General features: G+C 45.7%; 1 protein-coding gene across 4 annotated transcripts in view; it reads right to left on the bottom strand.

Annotated features, from left to right (window-relative positions):
- TMEM63C (transmembrane protein 63C) overlaps positions 1-19,045 on the bottom strand; it is a 739,018-nt gene that overhangs the window by 215,725 nt on the left and 504,248 nt on the right. For all 4 annotated transcript variants that reach the window (XM_078659954.1, XM_078659953.1, XM_078659951.1 and 1 more), the window contains 2 exons: positions 16,678-16,811; positions 13,478-13,600 (listed from right to left, as the gene is read on the bottom strand). In XM_078659954.1, the coding sequence (XP_078516080.1) occupies positions 13,478-13,600; positions 16,678-16,811 (257 nt within the window). The remainder of the gene's footprint in view (positions 1-13,477; positions 13,601-16,677; positions 16,812-19,045) is intronic.

Here is a 19,045-nt window from a genome sequence, read left to right as displayed (position 1 = left end):
CACATGCTGCAAATCGCAGGGCCACATTGTATACAGAGGCAGCAGCTAAATATGATCGCTACTGCTATACTTAGAAAGGACAGGACTTTCAATCCCCATGCGGAAATTATATTCCAGAACCAACCGGACCATGTCCAGGTGCCTGGATCTTGGTGTAACAGATGGGCAATTTTATGGAGTCTGGTTATAGCTGAATAAACAGACGGCGCGTTATTTGGAATGAAAATGCAGCAACTAGATCCGATGACTCTACAGGCCCCGCCCCTATCGGCCAGTATGACGTCAAGGACGAGACGATTTTGCAGAACGACAAATCTCATAGCAGATTGTTCCTCGGTTAGGTTACCTAGAGCAGAGGCAGTCTCATTTACTACAACTTCAAGGGTTCTTGTTAACCTACGGATCAGTTTACTATTCTGGACAGGTCCTACAAAGAAGAAGAAACCTTTATTGAAATCTGTATACTGTTCTAGAGTAGTTTCAGTATAATCGACAATTGGGGACTCCCTTCTATGTCTAATGTGTACTAGATGTGTGTTTCTGTGATAATCAGATGGCGCTAGAAAAACAGGTGGCAGTAGGAAAGCAATGTAACAGGTTCCCTCCCAATCGAGGGGCAGACGGACATATGCAGTTTGACCACAAATAAAATAAGAGTGACGTGAAGCTTTGAAAATAGATTTCCCACTGTCACTATACTTGATAACAGTAGTACATTCACTATGACCTATGTGTACAGAACCATAACTACGGACACATAATTCGCCTTTGACTGGTAGTACTGAAATAGCAGGTAAGTCTGGAGTAGTATCAGACTGAACATTCAGGACCATGAAATTCGACGAATAATTACCTAAATTATATACTTCGTTTTCTAGATCTAAACCTGTTCTGTGGGGGAGACCTTGCTTGTCTGGAAAACATGTACTGTTAAGAAAAGACATATCTGTTGAGGATGACGTTAACGTGGACCATGCTCCACACGAACCATTATGTGAGAATGGATAAGGAAAAAGTGGCAGAACTCCTTTCGGTGTCTGGAAAGGGGGGAGTCGACCACACACCCAACAATTAGTGGCATTGCTGGTCTGGTGTGAATAATGTAACATACGGATGAATGTGTTGTTGCGCATAGCGAGGCGGTAAGAATATTCGTGAGGAGGCAGATCACTAAACGTGTGCTCTACTGTAGCATTAGTAGACATATTTACATGAGGAACTGGAAAATACAGGAAAAGTGCGTAACTAGTGCAGGAAATCATTATGCTGAGAAATAATATGAAACTTAGAAAAACGATACATTGAAGTGAACTTCGACTGACTCTCTCACTATGGGGGTCTATTTTATACATGTCAGAAACAGTCTAACCGTTTCACCTAGGGGAGGACTTATACAATCAAACTGACTGACTTATTTTACTAGACCTGAGCTTTAACTTATACTCCTGCTGCGGAGTTTTCTCTAACAAGGGAGGGGTTGTAATAATGTCTTGTGCGGGACAGTCCTTTAAAACAATGTTCTGGCAATCCTTCGAATCCTGGAAATCCTTGGAAATGTTCTTGGAGACTGATTTCAATCCTTTGAAAAGTTTTACATGAGAAAGGTGGACCCACCCCTTCCTGCCTTCCAACTTGACGGCAGTTCGGGTGGTCAAGAGGACCTGACGTGGCTCCTTCCAACGTGGTTCCAGCGGACTTGATCTGTCGAAATTTCGGACCATCACAAGGGAGCCTGGAACGATCTCGTGCGGTGCCACCTCAGTATTGTCTGGAAATGCGGCGGCAACCTGTGAACGACATGAGTTGAGGGCAGACATCAAGGAAGCTAGGTAATCTGTCAGCATATTACATGAAACATCGGTAATACTTCGGGGTCTAGGAGTACCCCACATGTTAGGGGGGCGGCCGAATACGACCTCATACGGGGACAGACCTGATCTGGAATGTGCGACCATGCGCATATAAAACAAAGCGACTGGCAGAGCTATTAACCAGTCCACACCTTTGTCCTTACAGACTTTTGCAATACGGATTTTCAGAGTCTGATTATGTCTCTCTACGAGACCGGCTGCTTCAGGATGGCGTACACAATGAAACTTCCACTGGTACCCTAACAAAAGGGAAACGTGTTTCATGAGTTCAGATGAGAATGGCTGGCCGTTATCGGAATATACGACTCTAGGGAGTCCGTATCTAGGGAAAAATTCACGAACCAACTGCTTGGCAGTGGTCGCGGCTGTGTAATCTGGGACTGGATATGCTTCTGTCCACCTGGACAAAGCGCATACTACTACAAGGACATACTTGAAACCTCGACATCGCTCCATTTGAATATAATCCATCTGGAGGACCTCAAAAGGGTGGTCAGGGGGCTGGAAACCACCTTGTTCCACCGGGACACTTTTACCTGGATTAAACTGACAACATATCATACAGGTACGGACTTTCTGCTTGGCTGCAGCTCGTAAATGCTTGTTGAACCAAATGTTCTGGATACTGTCTAACATAGCTTTTTCTCCTAAATGTGCTGGACTATGTGCGGTATTGATAATGACTTGAACCATAGAATCGGGGAGAAACCATGTGGCTCTACCCTTCGTTAACCATCCTTGACCTGTCTGGACCCCTCCTTGTTCAGACCATTTCTTGATTTCAGCGGGAGTAGCATGTAACTGGATATCTATGACATCTTGTGTAGGGTCCTTAACTGTCATGCATGTAATCGGATCTGGAGTACGTGTCTGATTAACTGGAATGTCTGGAGTCTGTGCTGTAAGCTTGGCTGTGCGGTCTGCTAGATCATTACCTTGGGAAATAATGTCAGTGACTTTCGTATGTGCTTTGCATTTCATGATAGCAATAGATGTCGGTAAATGTATGGCATCTAACAGGGCTTGAATAAGGAGACCATGCTGAATCTTGGTTCCATGAGAAGTCATGAAACCTCTCTCCTGCCAGAGCACTCCGAAGTCGTGTACAACTCCGAATGCGTAACGTGAATCTGTGTAAACATTAACTTTCAGGTTCTTGGCATGTATACAGGCTTGTGTCAGAGCGACTAGCTCTGCTGCTTGAGCGGACAGGGTGTCAATACGGTGTGTTTCAATAACTTCAGTGTCAGTAGTCACTGCATACGCGGCGACTAGTTCTCCTGTACTAGTTCTCATACATGAACCATCCACATAAAGTGTCAGGTCGGGATCTGATAACGGAATGTCTGTCAGGTCTTGTCTTGGCTTTGTCGTAATGTTAACTACTTCCACACAGTCATGTGTGTCTGGATTTGAATTAACTGATGGTAACAGTGTAGCAGGATTCAGGACGTTGCAGCGTCTGATGTCTATGTGTGGCTGGAACAGTGTTAATTCATAACCCGTTAAACGTGCAATTGTCAAGTGCTGAGTTTGTGTTCGGTTTAAAAGAACTTCTACTGAATGTGGGACTTGTACTGTCAGGGAATGCCCTAAAACTATGGAATCACTTTGTCTGATAGCTAGTGCTGTGGCTGCAACTGACTTGAGGCACGCAGGCAACGCCTGGGCGACTGGATCTAATGTGCTCGAAAAATAAGCACAGGGCTTGTATTGTCCTGCTTGATCTTGTGTGAGAACAGATAATGCTGTACCTTCGCGTTCAGTAACAAAAAGTGTAAAAGGCTTACTGTAGTTCGGTGTAGCTAGAACTGGAGCTTGACATAGGGCTTTCTTTAACTCGTTAAAACTAAGTGTATGGTCAGATGTCCAAGGGAGGACAGTCGATACGGCTGCCTCCTGTGTCGTTAACTGGATCAGTGGCTTGGCTAGAAATGCATACTGGGGAATCCATTGTCTACAATAAGAAGTAAGGCCGATAAAGGCACGTACCTCCTTCTGGGTTCTGGGCTGGGGAAGACTCGCTATTAACTGGATACGGTCTGGTGTCAACTGCCTACCCCTCTTGGACAGCAAGTGTCCTAAGTATACCACTTGCTGGACACAGAATTGAAGCTTCGAAGGTGACACCTTGTGCCCCATCTCGGCAAGGAAATACAAGACTGTAAGTGACGCTCGTTCGCAGTCACGTTCAGAACGGGCTGTGATCAGTAGATCATCGACATACTGGAGCAGGGCAGTGTCAGTTGGCATGTGAATATTGTCTAGTTGTCTCTTGAGTGCTTGACTGTAAATACTAGGACTTTCTGTGAAACCTTGAGGAGCGCGTGTAAACATATAGCTCCTTCCATTTAAACAAAATCCGAAAAGAAACTGGCTGTCTGGATGAATTGGAACACTGAAAAATGCATTCTTGAGGTCTATGACAGTGAAAAACATGGCTTCGGAATCAATGGCTGTTAACAGGGAAGAAATATCTGGGACAACTGGGTACTGAGGAATAATACATTTATTAAGCTCTCGTAAATCAATCACTAATCGATATACTGGGGGTGCATTCGGATCAGTACGTTTCATGACTGGAATGATCGGAGAATTACATACATTGGAGTCAGTTTCTACAACTACTCCTTGAGCCATGAGCTCGTCAATAATTTTGGATAAGGCTGCTACAGCCTCAGGTGGCAATCTGTACTGTCTGATTCGTGGTAACACTACACCTGGTTTGAGAGTCACACGATGGGGTGTGATTTGCATGTAACCTACATCAGTTGGACCTTGCGCCCATAAGTGCTGCGGAACATTAGACAGTCTTGAATCAAAATCTCGTAATACATAGTGACCCTTAAAGTCACGTAGGAACAGACGTATTCCCTCTGGGGAACAGCAAATAACTGCACCTAATTCTTTCAGTGTCTTAATGCCTAACAGATTTTCTGGACATGACTTAGTAAGTAACAGATCAGTAGTACGGGACAATGGACCTACTTCTAGAGTGACTGGCTGTGATATCTCGTTAACTATTGGTTTTCCTGAAAATCCAAGGGAAACATTTCTTGAGCCTGAGAGCGGAGCCCCTGGAACTTCGGCATGACTAATTGTGGTCCTACTTGCCCCTGTATCGATCAAAAATTTTCTGTCTTTCCCTAATACTTGACTGTGAACATAGGGACCTTCTTGATCTACAGGTATCTCGATGAGAGGCAAGCCTACCTCCCTCTCTAGGCTGTTTCATGAATATGACTGGTACTCTGGATACTCAGACTGCGCATACTGGTACATCTGTGATGTAACGTGCTGTGTTGCAGCGATAGGCTGCGGTGCGGAAACTGTCTGTTGTGCATTCTGTGACTGAGGAATCTGTGAGACTTGCTCTTGTCTAGGCGGACGTGGTCTTTCTTTAGTCTTACCAGTAGCTATGTTATGTTTCAGAACTGCACACTCGTTTATAAAATGACCTGGCTGTTTACAATAATTGCAGTTCCCTCTAACGGGAGCTGCAGGATGACTGGCTTGATTGGCTTGATTTGGACCCCTCTTCTGACTGTCTTGAGGAACAGATTGTGCAACTAGCACTTTCATTTTCGTGTCTTTCATACGTTTTCTTTCGTGTTCTTGCTCTTCTCTGATTCTATTCTGGTGGTACTGGAGCATCTGGAGCATCTGGGACGGAGTATTTGCTTGCCAGGTGCTTTCGACTTTCAAAACTCGATTTTTAATTTGTGGACTTGAATTCTCGACTAATTTGGTAACGAAAAGATGAGGGTATGACTCACTACTTGTCTTGAGACCACTATTGATACTGAAACATTTTTCGAATCTAGAATAAAAATCACTAATATCTTCATCTTGTTTCTGTTTACAGGCTGAGATTGCATCCCAGTCTTCTTTCCTAGTTGTCAATAATCTGGGTAAAACTTGAATCAATAATTCTGGTAATTCTTTACATTTATCTCCAAGACCGGTACCTGGTACTCGTGCCTTGTCTTCAGCTTCTAGAGCTGTCCAATCGATCTTTTTCTCTCCCACCTCCCATTCTTTTTCCTTTAACTTTTCATACACCCCTGCGGGTAACAGGACCTTTAACATTTTAATGATGTCTGGGTAAGTGTATTCTCCCATACGGAGCATGTCTTTTAATTCTCTATGGAACCCTGCTGGATCTTTGTCATGACAGGGAATTAATTTCTTCATTTCAAGAAGTTCCATCTTTGAAATTGGAGTGTATACAAACACTCGTTGCATTACGCCACCCGCCCCTTGGACTGGGTGGACTTCTCGTAACGGATTCTGTCTGTCTATGTAAAACGATTTACTTTCTGGGGGTGAGACATGAACAAAATGCGGGTTCAAAAACGTTCTATATTTGTGGCGCTGTTCTAGAATGACACTAATTAAATCAGTACCTAGACCTCTCCATCTATACTGGAGTAACTCGTTCAGGATATCGTGTAACGGACCTGGATCAGAATGTTGACCCTCATACAGAGTGATGAGGTGCTGGATCATATACATACCCACCAGTCGTTGCTCGGCTGGGGGCAATTTCAGAAACATTTGTGCCACTATTTCGTCTGAAAAAGTGGTAGAATCAGTAATCCATCGGACTGCTGATCGGGCTAGTTCTTGTTCATGCATGGTACTTAATTCACTGTAACCGACTCGTGATTTCAGAATGTGATCGGTAGCTTGAAATACTTGTTCTAGAGAACCTTGTTCTGGTGCTAGATGAAAAATAGACTTGGGTTCTAGACGTAAATGGCGATCTGGAAATCTGGATTTTCCTACATACGCTATTCTGGCGGAATTCTCGTCTTCCTCTTCAGGATCAGAGATACTTTCTTTCTCGCTTACTTGTGCTGCTTTACGCTGGTCGTGTAACCTTATTATTTCTTTACGAATTTTCTTGTACATACTCTCCATGGCACTGACGGTCTTGTGCTTACCCTCGGCTATATTATCACTCCACCTTGTCAGGATTCTCATTTCGGCGGGATCTTTAGACGGGTAATCTTGTTCTCTTATTAGACAATTGATCAGGAACTTTAATATCATGAGCTGGATCTCGGCTTTCCTCTGAGACATAATCTCGCCAATACTTTCTGGATCATCCCCTGTACGGATGAAACGATATATTCTGTCTAGATCTTCTTTCATATTCGGTAAGGTGACTAGATACTCGGTCACTCTCCTTACACGTAAGGAATATAAAACCATAGTATATTCGCCTGGAACTGGATCATAAACACATTCGTTAAGGGCTTGCCTGATTTCTGTAACAGACTTATTACTTTTAGGAGTACGCTGTGATGCTTGAGCATGTAATTCGAGTGCCGATAAACGCTTGTGTGGCGGCGGGGTTTGAGGAGTAGCTCCTCCTGCGGCCCCTAAACTGGAGTCGTCTACTGAGGCTCTACGTCCTGGCAGAGTGGGAAATGGAACTGTAGGCTGGACCGGGGGTACCGTAACAGGTACTCCGGTGTCTGGAGGAGCGGGAAGTGCCTGATTTACAGGGACTGGCGGAGCGCGAACAGGATTTGCATATTCGGGGACTGTGTCGTCCAGATAGGACGAAATAAAAATATCAGCTGCGGTCGGTTTGTGACGTAGCTTGGTCGGAATTAATGGTGGCGGGAAATTACTAGATGCCTCTGGGGTCGCTTTTAGCAAGCCCTCGGCAAGGAGAGGATACATACCCTTAATAAGGGCATGCCTCTGTCTGTCTGACTGTTCTGCTTTGACTTGTTCACCTATCTCGATTAATTCTTTTTCTTGGGCTCGTTCTTGGGATTCTCTACTTAATTCTGACTTTCTGACTTCCTTTTCCGTTCTTCTATGAGCTTCCTTACGCCATAACTCGATGGCATCTTTCTGTGACTGTCTGGCTTTCTTTTTCCATAATGCTTCTTCTACTCGCATGATACATTCGGCATCCCATGTACCCGATACGGGCCATCTATACTTTTCTTCTAACTGTTTGGTATACTCTACCCATAAATCTAGATACATTATGGCGCTTATGCCATGTTTCTGATACATAAAATGACCTGGACTGTCCCTAGGTGGGACAGGAACCGCTTCCTCTAACAGACCCTTTCTAGTTTTTAACTGACGTAACTTGGAAAATATAGGCATGACTGAACTGTAATCTGGACACAATACAATACACAATAAAAACACGAAATCACATCGCACTCATACCACAACAGTAAATTACATGAAGAACATTATAAATAACAGTTCGAACAGAATATTACCTGGAATACTGAGAACAGAAATAGAACAGATTTTCTCGAGAACGGAACAGACTAGAGTTACTGGATGCACTGCTGTAACAGTACGGAACATACCGGTCCCATAAAGGGACACATCAAGACCCGTATCCACCTAGGTGAACACTTCGTTTGTGAGTCTGGGCACCACCAACCCACGGACCAGGAGTCAATTTAAATTGGTCCTGTCTAGATACTACCCCAGCAATGGTACTCACCGGGCAGCACGGAACGGAAGGCCTCGGACTGGACTGGACGACGAACTTCGGACTTCGGACTTCAGTTACAGGTGGGCCTCCGGATACCTCGGACCTTGGACTCTCGGCTTGGGCTCTGGTCGGGACTCGCCGCGTTCCTCCACCGTCTCGTTCGGATGCTGGACCGCCTCCTCCGTCTCCTCCGTGGGCCTGAGGGATACTTGAGCAGAAATATCTGCCACTGCGCAGAAGAGTTCCGTCACGACTGCAGAGGGTCAGGGGGTCGGCGTGGCTTCACCGACGCGTGGGGAAAGGGCAAGTCCCTATTCGGGCGCCATTATGTGGTAAATAAATAAATAAAACCCTATTTTTGACTAGACTTATAGCATAACAGATAGCTCAATAAAATAAGAGTCAAGATTCGAGGTAGTAGGAGTTTCTGCAGGTTTATTACAGCATAAGGACAGGATCAGGACAACCTGCATAGAACAGAGGTGACAAGGCCCAGCAGGACAACTGGGGCCCAGCAGGGGAAAAGAGGCCCAGCAGCTGCTGGGGCTAGGTCTGGGATGAGCGCGCTAACATTCAATAACAAAACACAGGCATATATACATAACGCGAACACATAGCATTACATTGTAGTAGGCGTAGCAGTGGGTGGAGCAGAAAGGCATGACGCGTAGCAGTCGCGAAAGATAACAGTAAAAAAGAGGTGTAACTGGGAGTATACATAGACATGTGATGCAAACGTAACAGAATAGGTCATGAATGGGCGGAAACATAGGAGGGGGCTACCTAAGGAGCCGGGACCTCCAACCTAATGGTGCGCGAAAACTAGCAATGACGTGTTACTAGGAGAAGCTGGGGGCTACGAACTCTGTGCTAGGAGCAGAGACTAGAGTCTGGAGGGTCGGAGCGACATGTACCTAAACCCTATCTGGTATCTGATGTTTAGGGAACATGTTGATATAAACTAGAAGTCATGAGGGGAGAAGCTAACTTGATTCTAAGACTGGACCATGCATTATTCTACATGTAGTGCGTGGTGAAGAATACTAAATGACTATTAAATACAGTATTTCTCTAACGTGGAGACGAGAAGACTAGACAATGACGGAAACTATTGATGCAGTTCAGTAGCTTAGGAATGCAGAAGAGGAGGACTGAACTGATAGCTGGAATTATAACATACTTTTGGCAGACTCAGAGGCAGAGCCAAGCTACACCGGGCACTGCGAGGCAGGAAGTAAGTGAAGGGTCGAGGATACAGGTGGGGGCTGTATTGCTCCTCAGCGAGGCTTTCAGGAGACAGGAGCTGAATCTGTGGTCCGGGCCCTTTTGAGGCCTGGAAACGGGGACTTTATAATGGAATAACGTGCACACTGGGAAACGTGGCAACATTACTTTACATAGGCCTGATATTCGTAGTATTCACGAGGACTGGAAAATAACATACCAGAGGTGGACACAACTGTAATTGCGTCATTAATCGGACATGGGGAATAACATATGCATATTGGTCATGCACACATAACATATGATGGATGAGGCGTAGGGACACAGAACATGGCAAAATTTACTTTTCCACAACCTGAAGAGACTGCCTGGTCTTTATCCTTCAGTCTTGTAGCCATATCAACAGGCGCCCCTCTCTGTCCTTGAGGGTCTTTGTTGAAAAGGTCCGACAGACCTTACAATCCTTAGAAGAGTGGTCTGGGTAGAGACAATAAAGGCAATCCTTATGCTTGTCATCTACATGAAGCCTCTTCTTGCCACAAGAGGCACAAGGTCTAAAAAGTCCTTTTTTAGGAGTATCAGCCATGGTAAACTGAAACCCCCACACAACTGAAGAAATTCTGTGAGAAAGTACTGGAAAATCCAGAGAAGTAAGGAAAACTGAGCAGAGCTCTGTGGAGACTCCCTTAGCACGACGTGCGGTAGAAAATCTGAGGGACTAGAGCTCCTTCCAGGAAGGTTCTAGAGGGTGGTGATAGCTGATTGGCTCTTGGCCAAGGTTTGGTCCTTTTTACAAAAGGACATGGATATGTTACTAATGAGAGGCCTCTGGCCCATTACTATGTATATATGTCTATATGACATTACTTTATTTATGTACCGGGGACTCCCACCGCGACGACGGGGAATGATTCATGCATGTGAATCTATGAAAGATACCCATAATACTGGATAACTTAATTGGTACCCATGATACGAACACATAGCACCCTCCAATATGTATTCCATTTCCTCCACATTTTAGTCCATTTGTTCAGATGAACCATGCTATCCTAGACCACTCTTTAAGCCTGCATACACCAGTCCATGTCTCTCTTCCAGTCGCTCAGGTGTGGTGTTACTTCAGCCCTCCAAAATAGTGCTATATTACGTTTAGCCACCATCAAACCCAGTGTCAGCCAGAGACTATTCATATGGGCGAGATTGGTTTCGTCCCAGACATTTAGGAGGCACCATTTTGTTGATGGTACCATGTCACTCCCACAAACACTGTTGAAACAGGCAATCACGGCTTCCCAATATCACTGGAGTGCCGGGAACCACCTCATATCATATGAAATAATGTACCCTCCTGACCACAATTCTCGGGGCACAGTGCTGTATCCTGGTTTACTTATTTTAACCAATGTTGTACATGCATAGTAACATCTATGGAGGATTTTGAGCTATTCCAGGTGAAACCTTGATCTTATAGCCACCTCCCTAGGGGACGCCAACGCCTCAGGCCACTTATCATCCTCCAGGCTCTCTAAGTCACACTCTCAACTCTCTTACAAGTGGCTCAAAGTGTCAGGGTAGTTATGGAACAATTTTTTGTGGGTAAGCAAAATCACCTTTTTGGAGATATAATCATCGAGCAGCCTTTCTTCGAGTGCAGAGGATTCAGAGAGATCTTCGCCCTTTGGCAATACCTGTTGTTGGGCATGGCGTATTTGTAAATATCGGTAGCTCTTAGCGGGTGCCAATTAGTATGATCTTTGTAACTCTGCAAATGCAAGTATCTCACCCTGTTTTTACAGGTTCCCCACCCTAGAGAGGCCAATGAGATCCCACCGATCAAAGCCCCCCGCAAGGCTAGGGTGCCAACTGCGCGGTATCCCACAAGAGTGGCTCGAGGAGTCTTGCCCTGCCAGCACCTGGCAGTGTGGTGTGCCAAAAGGTAGGTGTGACCACGGTAGGGCTGGGGAGGGGTGTATTGTGTGGTCCCCCATAGATGGCTCTAAGGTAGTCCCCAGGCCGCATATTCCTCCTATCAATCATGTAAGCTGGATCGTCTTCCAGGAGATGGACCCATTGGTTAATAGCGTTAAGTGGGGACGCCTGTCATACTTTTGTAGATCGGGGAGAGCTATCCCCCATCATACCAGCTCCTTTTCAGTTTCTGAACTGCTATTCGAGGGGGGGCGGCATCCCAGAGAAGCACACAGGTTGTACTGTCTATTGCTTGGAAGTAGGACTAGGTTAGGTGTGTTCTGAAGTGAGTAGATAAAACAGGGGAGGGATATCATTTTGAATAGTGTAGCTTTCCCTAATAGGGACAGTGGCAAGGCTCCCCAGTGTTGAACATCCCCTCACAAGCATGTGAATTGTGGCTCAAGACTGTGAATGTAGAAAACATCTGAGTCTGGTGACTAACTGCACAGTCGTCAGTCAGGCTTGCATGGTTTCATGAACGATATAGATCAGGGATTTGTCCCAGTTGATGGTGTAACCTGAGTAGTGACTAAGTAATGTGAATATGTGCATTTACCTGTCAAGAGTAAAGGTTGGGTCGGCAATATAGGCTGTTAGGGTCTACGACTAAGTCACAGATGCCTTGCGTCACTTCGCTTTTCATCATGTCCTACTCTAGGAGCACTTTTTCCGTCTGCGCGCTACCCGGTATCTAGATATCAGTTAGGAACTTGCGAGATTTCTCAGCCATACCTGAAAGTGCTGGGGAATATAGGCGAGCGTAATAGGCAACGAAGACATGGGCCACATCTTGCTTGTCCTTAAAACTAAAACTTCGCTCCTGTCATTTAAGATTTCGAACACCTGAGACGCTGCTTCGCTTCCATCCATCCAAGCCAAGAGCCTCCCAGCCCTGTCACTCACCTAATAGATGTAGTACAAATTTGCGTGATGGTGATCCCTAGCCGCCTCTGTTACGACATCTCTGCACTCCTTTTGCATCAAGGATAAGTTGTGTTGTAAGTTTCCCTGGTCATCAGCAGCGAGTTGGGATTCCAACTCCTGAATCTCCTTTTCAAGCGTTTCCTATCAGGCTTTTCTTTTCCTTTTTATGCCCCACAATCAATGCCATGCCCTGACCCCTTATGATCATTTTATATGTTTCCCACGATGTTTGTACTGGGGACACTGAACCCTAATTTTCATCGAAGCGTTGCTTTGTGGTCTCATGAAGGTCCGTCTGGATGCAGGGTATCCCAAGATACCAGGCACTAAGTACTACCCTTTGCCTATGTCTGTGATCTGTAAATCCGTAGGCTGCGCACGTTGGGGAGTGGTCAGAGATGCCTCTGGCAAGATGGTGAACCTCACCAATGTAGGAAAGTTGTTGAGGTAGGTTGTGTATATAATCTGTGCACGAAAGGCTACCATAGGCTTCCGAGTGGTATGTGTATTGTTATGCAGTGGGATTAAAGCATGCCACTTGTCGACAACGCCAACTACCTACAAAGTGGATCTCCACAATTGACTTGAGCCATTTCATATTGACGCAAACATCTAGGGCACATTTTTTTTTTAAGTTGTCTCTGATTAGACGAAGATGTTGAGTGGAAAGATAGAAAGCCTGAAAATTACATGTGCATGCAACAAATATAGCTACATACCAGATTGCTGCCCTTGGAAATAGAAATCCCGGAACAAGGGAAAGCTGGACAGACCAGCTCAAGAGATTAAAAATGGTTAAGATCTTAAAGGACTGCCTTTTTAGACCTTTGGAAAATAAGTAAGGCATGATCATTTCTTTTTAAATATGTGGCTGGCACATGATTAACACATATGCCTGTGTTTGAGAGGTGAAGGTTGTTGATGTGGTTTTGTCCATGAAAGATCTCAATGATTAGAATGAATGTAGTATTAACACAAGTACTAAGGATCTGCATGCACTTACCAGATTATATCGTTTGGTGCATGTGCATAATGGACCGCCCAAGTGTGCGCTTTTATCACGGTGGTCACAGAAGACTGCTGGGGGTTTCTGCGGCAGCGGGTACGGCAGTAGTCCTTTATAATCCTACATTCAAAAGGAGAAAGAGTGCTAAAATAAACAACATCTCACTTCGTCATAGCTGGTGAGCTAATTTATCATGCCTGTTACTGGCCTTTTGCACTTGGACACACTAACTACAAGCCGATTATACAAAAACACAGCACCAAAGCCATATAGTTGTCAAAGCGCTGGCAAACCAAAAGCGCTGTCTTGCATCACACCAACATACATCATACAACCACTTGGATACAACCAGTATAAGCTTACTGTGCTATCATGCACAGAGGATCACAGCTACCTGCCTGGATTGTGGAGTAGTTCTAGAAATAAATCTGTATTGTCTCTGTAATGGAACACCCAACTCAAAAGAGAAAATGGAAAAGATATTCTATACAGTCATCCATACACAAGACACTAAAAACATACTCACTTGCAGAAAACTAATTTTACTTTCACAATAACCTACAACAACTGTCTGTAAACTAAATATGCAACTCCCAAGTAACTATTAAATGCAACTAAATCCTTCCAGAGAACATATTCAACCAAATGATGGAATTCCTAGAACTGTATCAAAGGGACGCCAGAATAAGAAAGTGCTATGATGCCTTATTATTAGTCAAATGCCAATAATGGTGACTCCTCTAGAGTTGGACTGCGGTTAGAAATGTGGTGTCAGGGGGATATGATATAGCCATGCTTAATTTGTGCCAGTTGTTGCCGGGAGTAGGTTCTCTTTTCTGTGGTTTGGGACTCATTTTTCATCATCAGACTTTGAAACAGAGCAACAAATAAAGCCAGAGAAAGGAAGAGAAAGATATGAAAACAGTGACAGACAGAAGGGATGGTGAAGAACCTGCCAGCGAGAGCTAAAGAGACAGGAAGTGTAGGGTAGTGGATGAATGAGCAATGCAGTAGAATTAAGGATAGGTAGTCGAGGTGCTCAGCAACCCCAGCATTTGCATACTTTGAATACAAAAAAAACAAAAAAACTTTGGGACCCTGTATGATTTAAGTTTTGTTTTTGCAAACTAAGCACTGTTCATATTCATACAGTCCATAGTTTTTGGTAAGGGGTGTCTGTAATATAAAGATGCATAGGCAGGTACTTATTTTAAAAATGCATAAGTACCGGGGTCCAAAGTTTTCCCTAAAAGCCGGCTGTCGTCGGTGACGAATGGCAGGTTGTTGAATTCAGAAGGTGACTAGTCTTAATATAAACTCCTGTTTCTTTTTTCCACCAGACCCATCACCCTACACTTCCTGACTCTTTTTTTCCCACTTGTAGAGTCTTTTTCATCCCTGTGTTTTCAATTAGACACTGTAGATTTATTTCCTTTCCTCCTCCGTTCAACCTGTTCAGCCATCATCTCCCTGGCTCTGGGTCTGATGATGAGAAAAGTCCTGGTCCTCAATTAATGAGTTCAAGTTCCTCCACCTCAACCGCCGGCTTAAATTAGGCAATGTGTAAAGGTATCCAAGATTTTGAAGTGGGGCAAGCACAGGGGACACTATCACCTCCTCAGATTTTATAAAGTGAAAAGTGAAGATTAAACCGCGGCAGGCAGAGCATCTCTCTCACAAGGCATGCTGCACATAGCCTAAATTTCCTTGAAGCACCTCTGTGGGCGCTCGAAAACTTTGCTTTGTTAATTATTAAATTGCGGTATGTTAATTCTACTGCTGGTGTGGCTGACTGAGAAAAAGAAGGATTTTTGGAGAGTGCAATACCTCAACCACTGCAATTAAATAATTAGCAAGAAACGAAGGGCTTTAAGTCCCCACACAGTTTGTGCCTTGGATTACAGCTTTTCAAAGAGAGAATTGCGAAGTGCAGCATGATTTCAGACAGGCATGTTCTGCCATGGTATTTGAACTCCGCTGTCTCTGGAAATTCTCCACACAGCAAGCATAACTTTTCAACTTATGATGACTAAGCACGTTAACCAGACCCACACTCCTGGGCGTAAAAGTGATTGCTCAATACTATGGGACTCAGTACGTATGGGCGCAGGTGTCCATGGAGGCTTCTATGGTCGCTGTCCGCTGCTTTGTAGAGGCATTGGGAGACTATGGGGTGACGTCTGCTTACTGTACCCAGCCATTCATCTTGCTTCACAGTGGCATTAGGAGTCTATAGAGTGACGCCTGCTTTCTGCACCCGCTCATTCATTTTGCTTAGTAGAGGCACTGGGAGTCTATCGGATCGGGTGACGCCTGCTTACTGTACCTGGCAATTCATTGTGCTTCGTAGCGGCATTGGGAGCGTATTGTGTGACGTCTGCTTACTGTGCCCAGAAATTCATCTTGCTCAAGTGGCCCCATCGCACTTACCTGCAGCGGCCACGGCTGCTATTGAGTGACGGCTGCTTACTGACCCAGACATTCATCATCATTGGTAGAGCCATTGGCAGTCTATGAGGTGATGTATACTTACTGTACAAAGCCATTCTTCCTGTTTTGTAGCGGCATTGGGAGTCAATGGGGTGACATCTGCTTACTGTACCTAGACATTCATCAATCTTTGTGGGGGCATTGAGAGTCTATGGGGTGATGCTCGCTTACTGTACCCGGCCATTTATCCTGCTTCGTAGAAGCATTGGGAGTCTATGGGTGATGCCTGCTTACTGTACCCAGACATTCATCTTGCTTTGTTGAGGCATTGGGAGTCTTTGGGGTGACGCCTGCTTACTGTTCCTAGACATTCATCTTACTTTGTAGAGTCATTGGGAGTCTATGGAGTGGCCCTCGCTTACTGTACCTGGCCATTCATCCTGCTTTGTAGGGGCATTGGAAGTTTATGGGGTGACACCTCCTTACTGTACCCAGCCATTCATCCTGCTTCGTACAGGCATTGGGAGTCTTTGGGGTGACGCTCACTTACTGTATCCGGCCATTCATCCTGCTTCGTACAGGCATTGGGAGTCTTTGGGGTGACGCTCACTTACTGTATCCGGCCATTCATCCTGCTTCGTACAGGCATTGGGAGCCTATGGGGTGATGTCTACTTACTGTACCCAGCCATTCATCTCGCAAATTAATGGCAGCTGTGACCAGGCAGGCTGGGAACAAAGAGGTGTAAATAAGAAAATGGCACTCACACCGAGGTCATCCGGTCATCCTGGAAGGTGACAAAGGCAATGTCGAGGCGCTTGAGAGTGATGCGGTTCCGCTCTGCATTGAACTCGTCTGTCAACTTTTCTTCCAACTCTGCATAATACTGCTCGGCATCCACCTGAGGGGGCAAAGAAAGACTGAAGAATCAGCAGGTTGTGCAGATGCAGTGTGAAAAGGGTACAGAGAGAAAGGACAGAGATTAAAGACAGGCTGCTGGCCAATGAGACACAAAGAAAGCTCCCAAACATTCTAGAACACTGTCCAGGATACACCTGATTTATCTGTTGGCAAAGTTTCCTCTGAAGGAGTTACAAGGGGGTGGGGCTCACAGTGTGCAGCTCAGCAGCTTCATCTATATTCAAGCTCCTCCTCTCTCAGTGTAAAGAAGGAACCAAGTCAGTGCACCACATCATCTGCCCCAAAAACCTCCTCAAAGCACAATTCCACTCACCGAAATCTCGTGAAACAGCTGCCACACATGCCTCCCTAAGCTAGAGTCTTCAACAGGGCTTAAGTATATGGTTCCAGGGGTGATCGCATTGAAGTCAATGCAGGTGAACATTTTTTGAACTCTGAACTTAGCCTGTGCAGCTTTGTCCTTTAATCTTACCCTATCCCATCATTTTTTTTTTGAAAAATAGTTTTTATTGCAGACATTCAGTACAAAAGTTTTATCACAGAATTAACACCTCTCAGTTCCTCAAATTCTACCGTTTCCAATCATTTCTATACATAGCCTGGAGGCCCACATCACGGCGGTCTGGCGGCAATGAAAAGAAGTATTCTCGGGGTCTGATAAGGCGCATCAGGTGCAATTCTTTCTTCTGGATATGTGCTCGTCTGCTTTTCAACTACTCCTCACTATTGAATCTCCCAACAGTTCCCAACAGTTCCCAACAGTTCCCAACAGTCCCCAACGTCCCATCCCTCCCCCCCTCCCAAATGTCCACCACCGACTCCGAAGTTCTCAGCACTATCTCAACTATGGGTGCAATCAGGAGACAGTGTCTAGTATCTACCTAGGCTTGCGATGTCCCTGGTGTGTCTCGGGAGCCGTTCCCGTCCAGGTCAACCTCATCCTCCTGTAGTGTGCTATCTCTTAGGGCTTGAACCAATGCCTCCCAGGCCGCCGCCGTGTCCAAGGCTCTATCGTTCGGTTTACGGTGAGCCAATTGGTACCGGTGCGTGCTGTCACATACGGCCCACCTCAAGAAGTCATTGACCCATCTCCTGTGTGTGGGACCTACTCTCGCCTTCCAATGTCGTGTGATTTCCCTTTTAGCTATGATCAGGCCCATATCTATGAATTTGCTTGTGGTTTTATTTTTGGGCGTGTGCGGAAACCAGTGTAGTAAGCATACTGCTATATCGTATTGTAATGTCCTGTCCGTCACTTCAGTTAAAGTATCCCCAATCGCTTGCCAATATTCCCGAGGCCAGGGCAGGACCACAACATATGCTCCAGCTCCGCTCCATCCAAATTGCATCTCGGGCATGCCGCATTGGCTGCTCCAAAATACTTCTTGATTTTGCCCGGGGTCATGTAAGCCCTATGTAGCACGTAAAAGTGGATCTGCTGAAAGCGCGCGTTTCTCGTGCTATTTTTAGCTCGTCTCTCTAACTGAGACCAAGTCGATTCAGGGATCTCCCTGTTAAGGTCCGTTTCCCATTTGGCCTTTAGCATCGTCAGCGGCGGCAGGCTTTCCCGGAGCATTCTGGAGTACAAGCATGTCACAGCCTTATAGGTTCCGGCTGCCATCATGGTGTACTGACAGGCCATGGTCGTCGTTGGTTCCGCAAGTCCACCCTTCCAGCGCCTCTGGATGGACCTAGTCACCGCAGCGTGCAGAAGGTATTCCCCTCTAGGTAGCCCAAATTTCTCCTGCTACTCTGGATACTGGACAAGGGCCCCGTCCTCGTAGAGGTCGCCAACCACTTGTATGCCCGCGTCCTCCCAACTCTGCAACTGCGACCAATCTCCTCCGTGAGGGAGTGCTGTCAGCATTCCCAGGGGTATCTCTGGGGCATATGGGTGCTGCACCCCCGCGCGACACTGGGATCGGTTCCAGCAGAGCCTGAACGTCAGCTCCTCGGGCGTCAGATCCCTAAGAGCGATTCTCTGCTGCAAAGCGATATAGGCTAGAACATGGCGCGGTGTGCCCCCGCCTCTCTCGCTCTCCTGGCCTCGATAAACCCTCGCTATCTCCTGCGTAAAGATCTGCAGTTGCCCAGCCAAGTAGTAGAGTTCAAAATCAGGGGTCGCCATTCCGCCCTCGTCTTTCGGGCGGGTGAGCGTCGCCAGCGCCACTCTACATCTGCCCGTCCCCCATATGTAGGAGGTCATCTCTGATT

Source organism: Lissotriton helveticus, chromosome 9, assembly GCF_964261635.1.
Source record: "Lissotriton helveticus chromosome 9, aLisHel1.1, whole genome shotgun sequence".
In the NCBI taxonomy this organism is placed as follows: domain Eukaryota; kingdom Metazoa; phylum Chordata; class Amphibia; order Caudata; family Salamandridae; genus Lissotriton; species Lissotriton helveticus.
The sequence above is the reverse complement of the archived record's forward strand: the minus strand, read 5'-3'. Positions and strand labels throughout refer to the sequence as shown.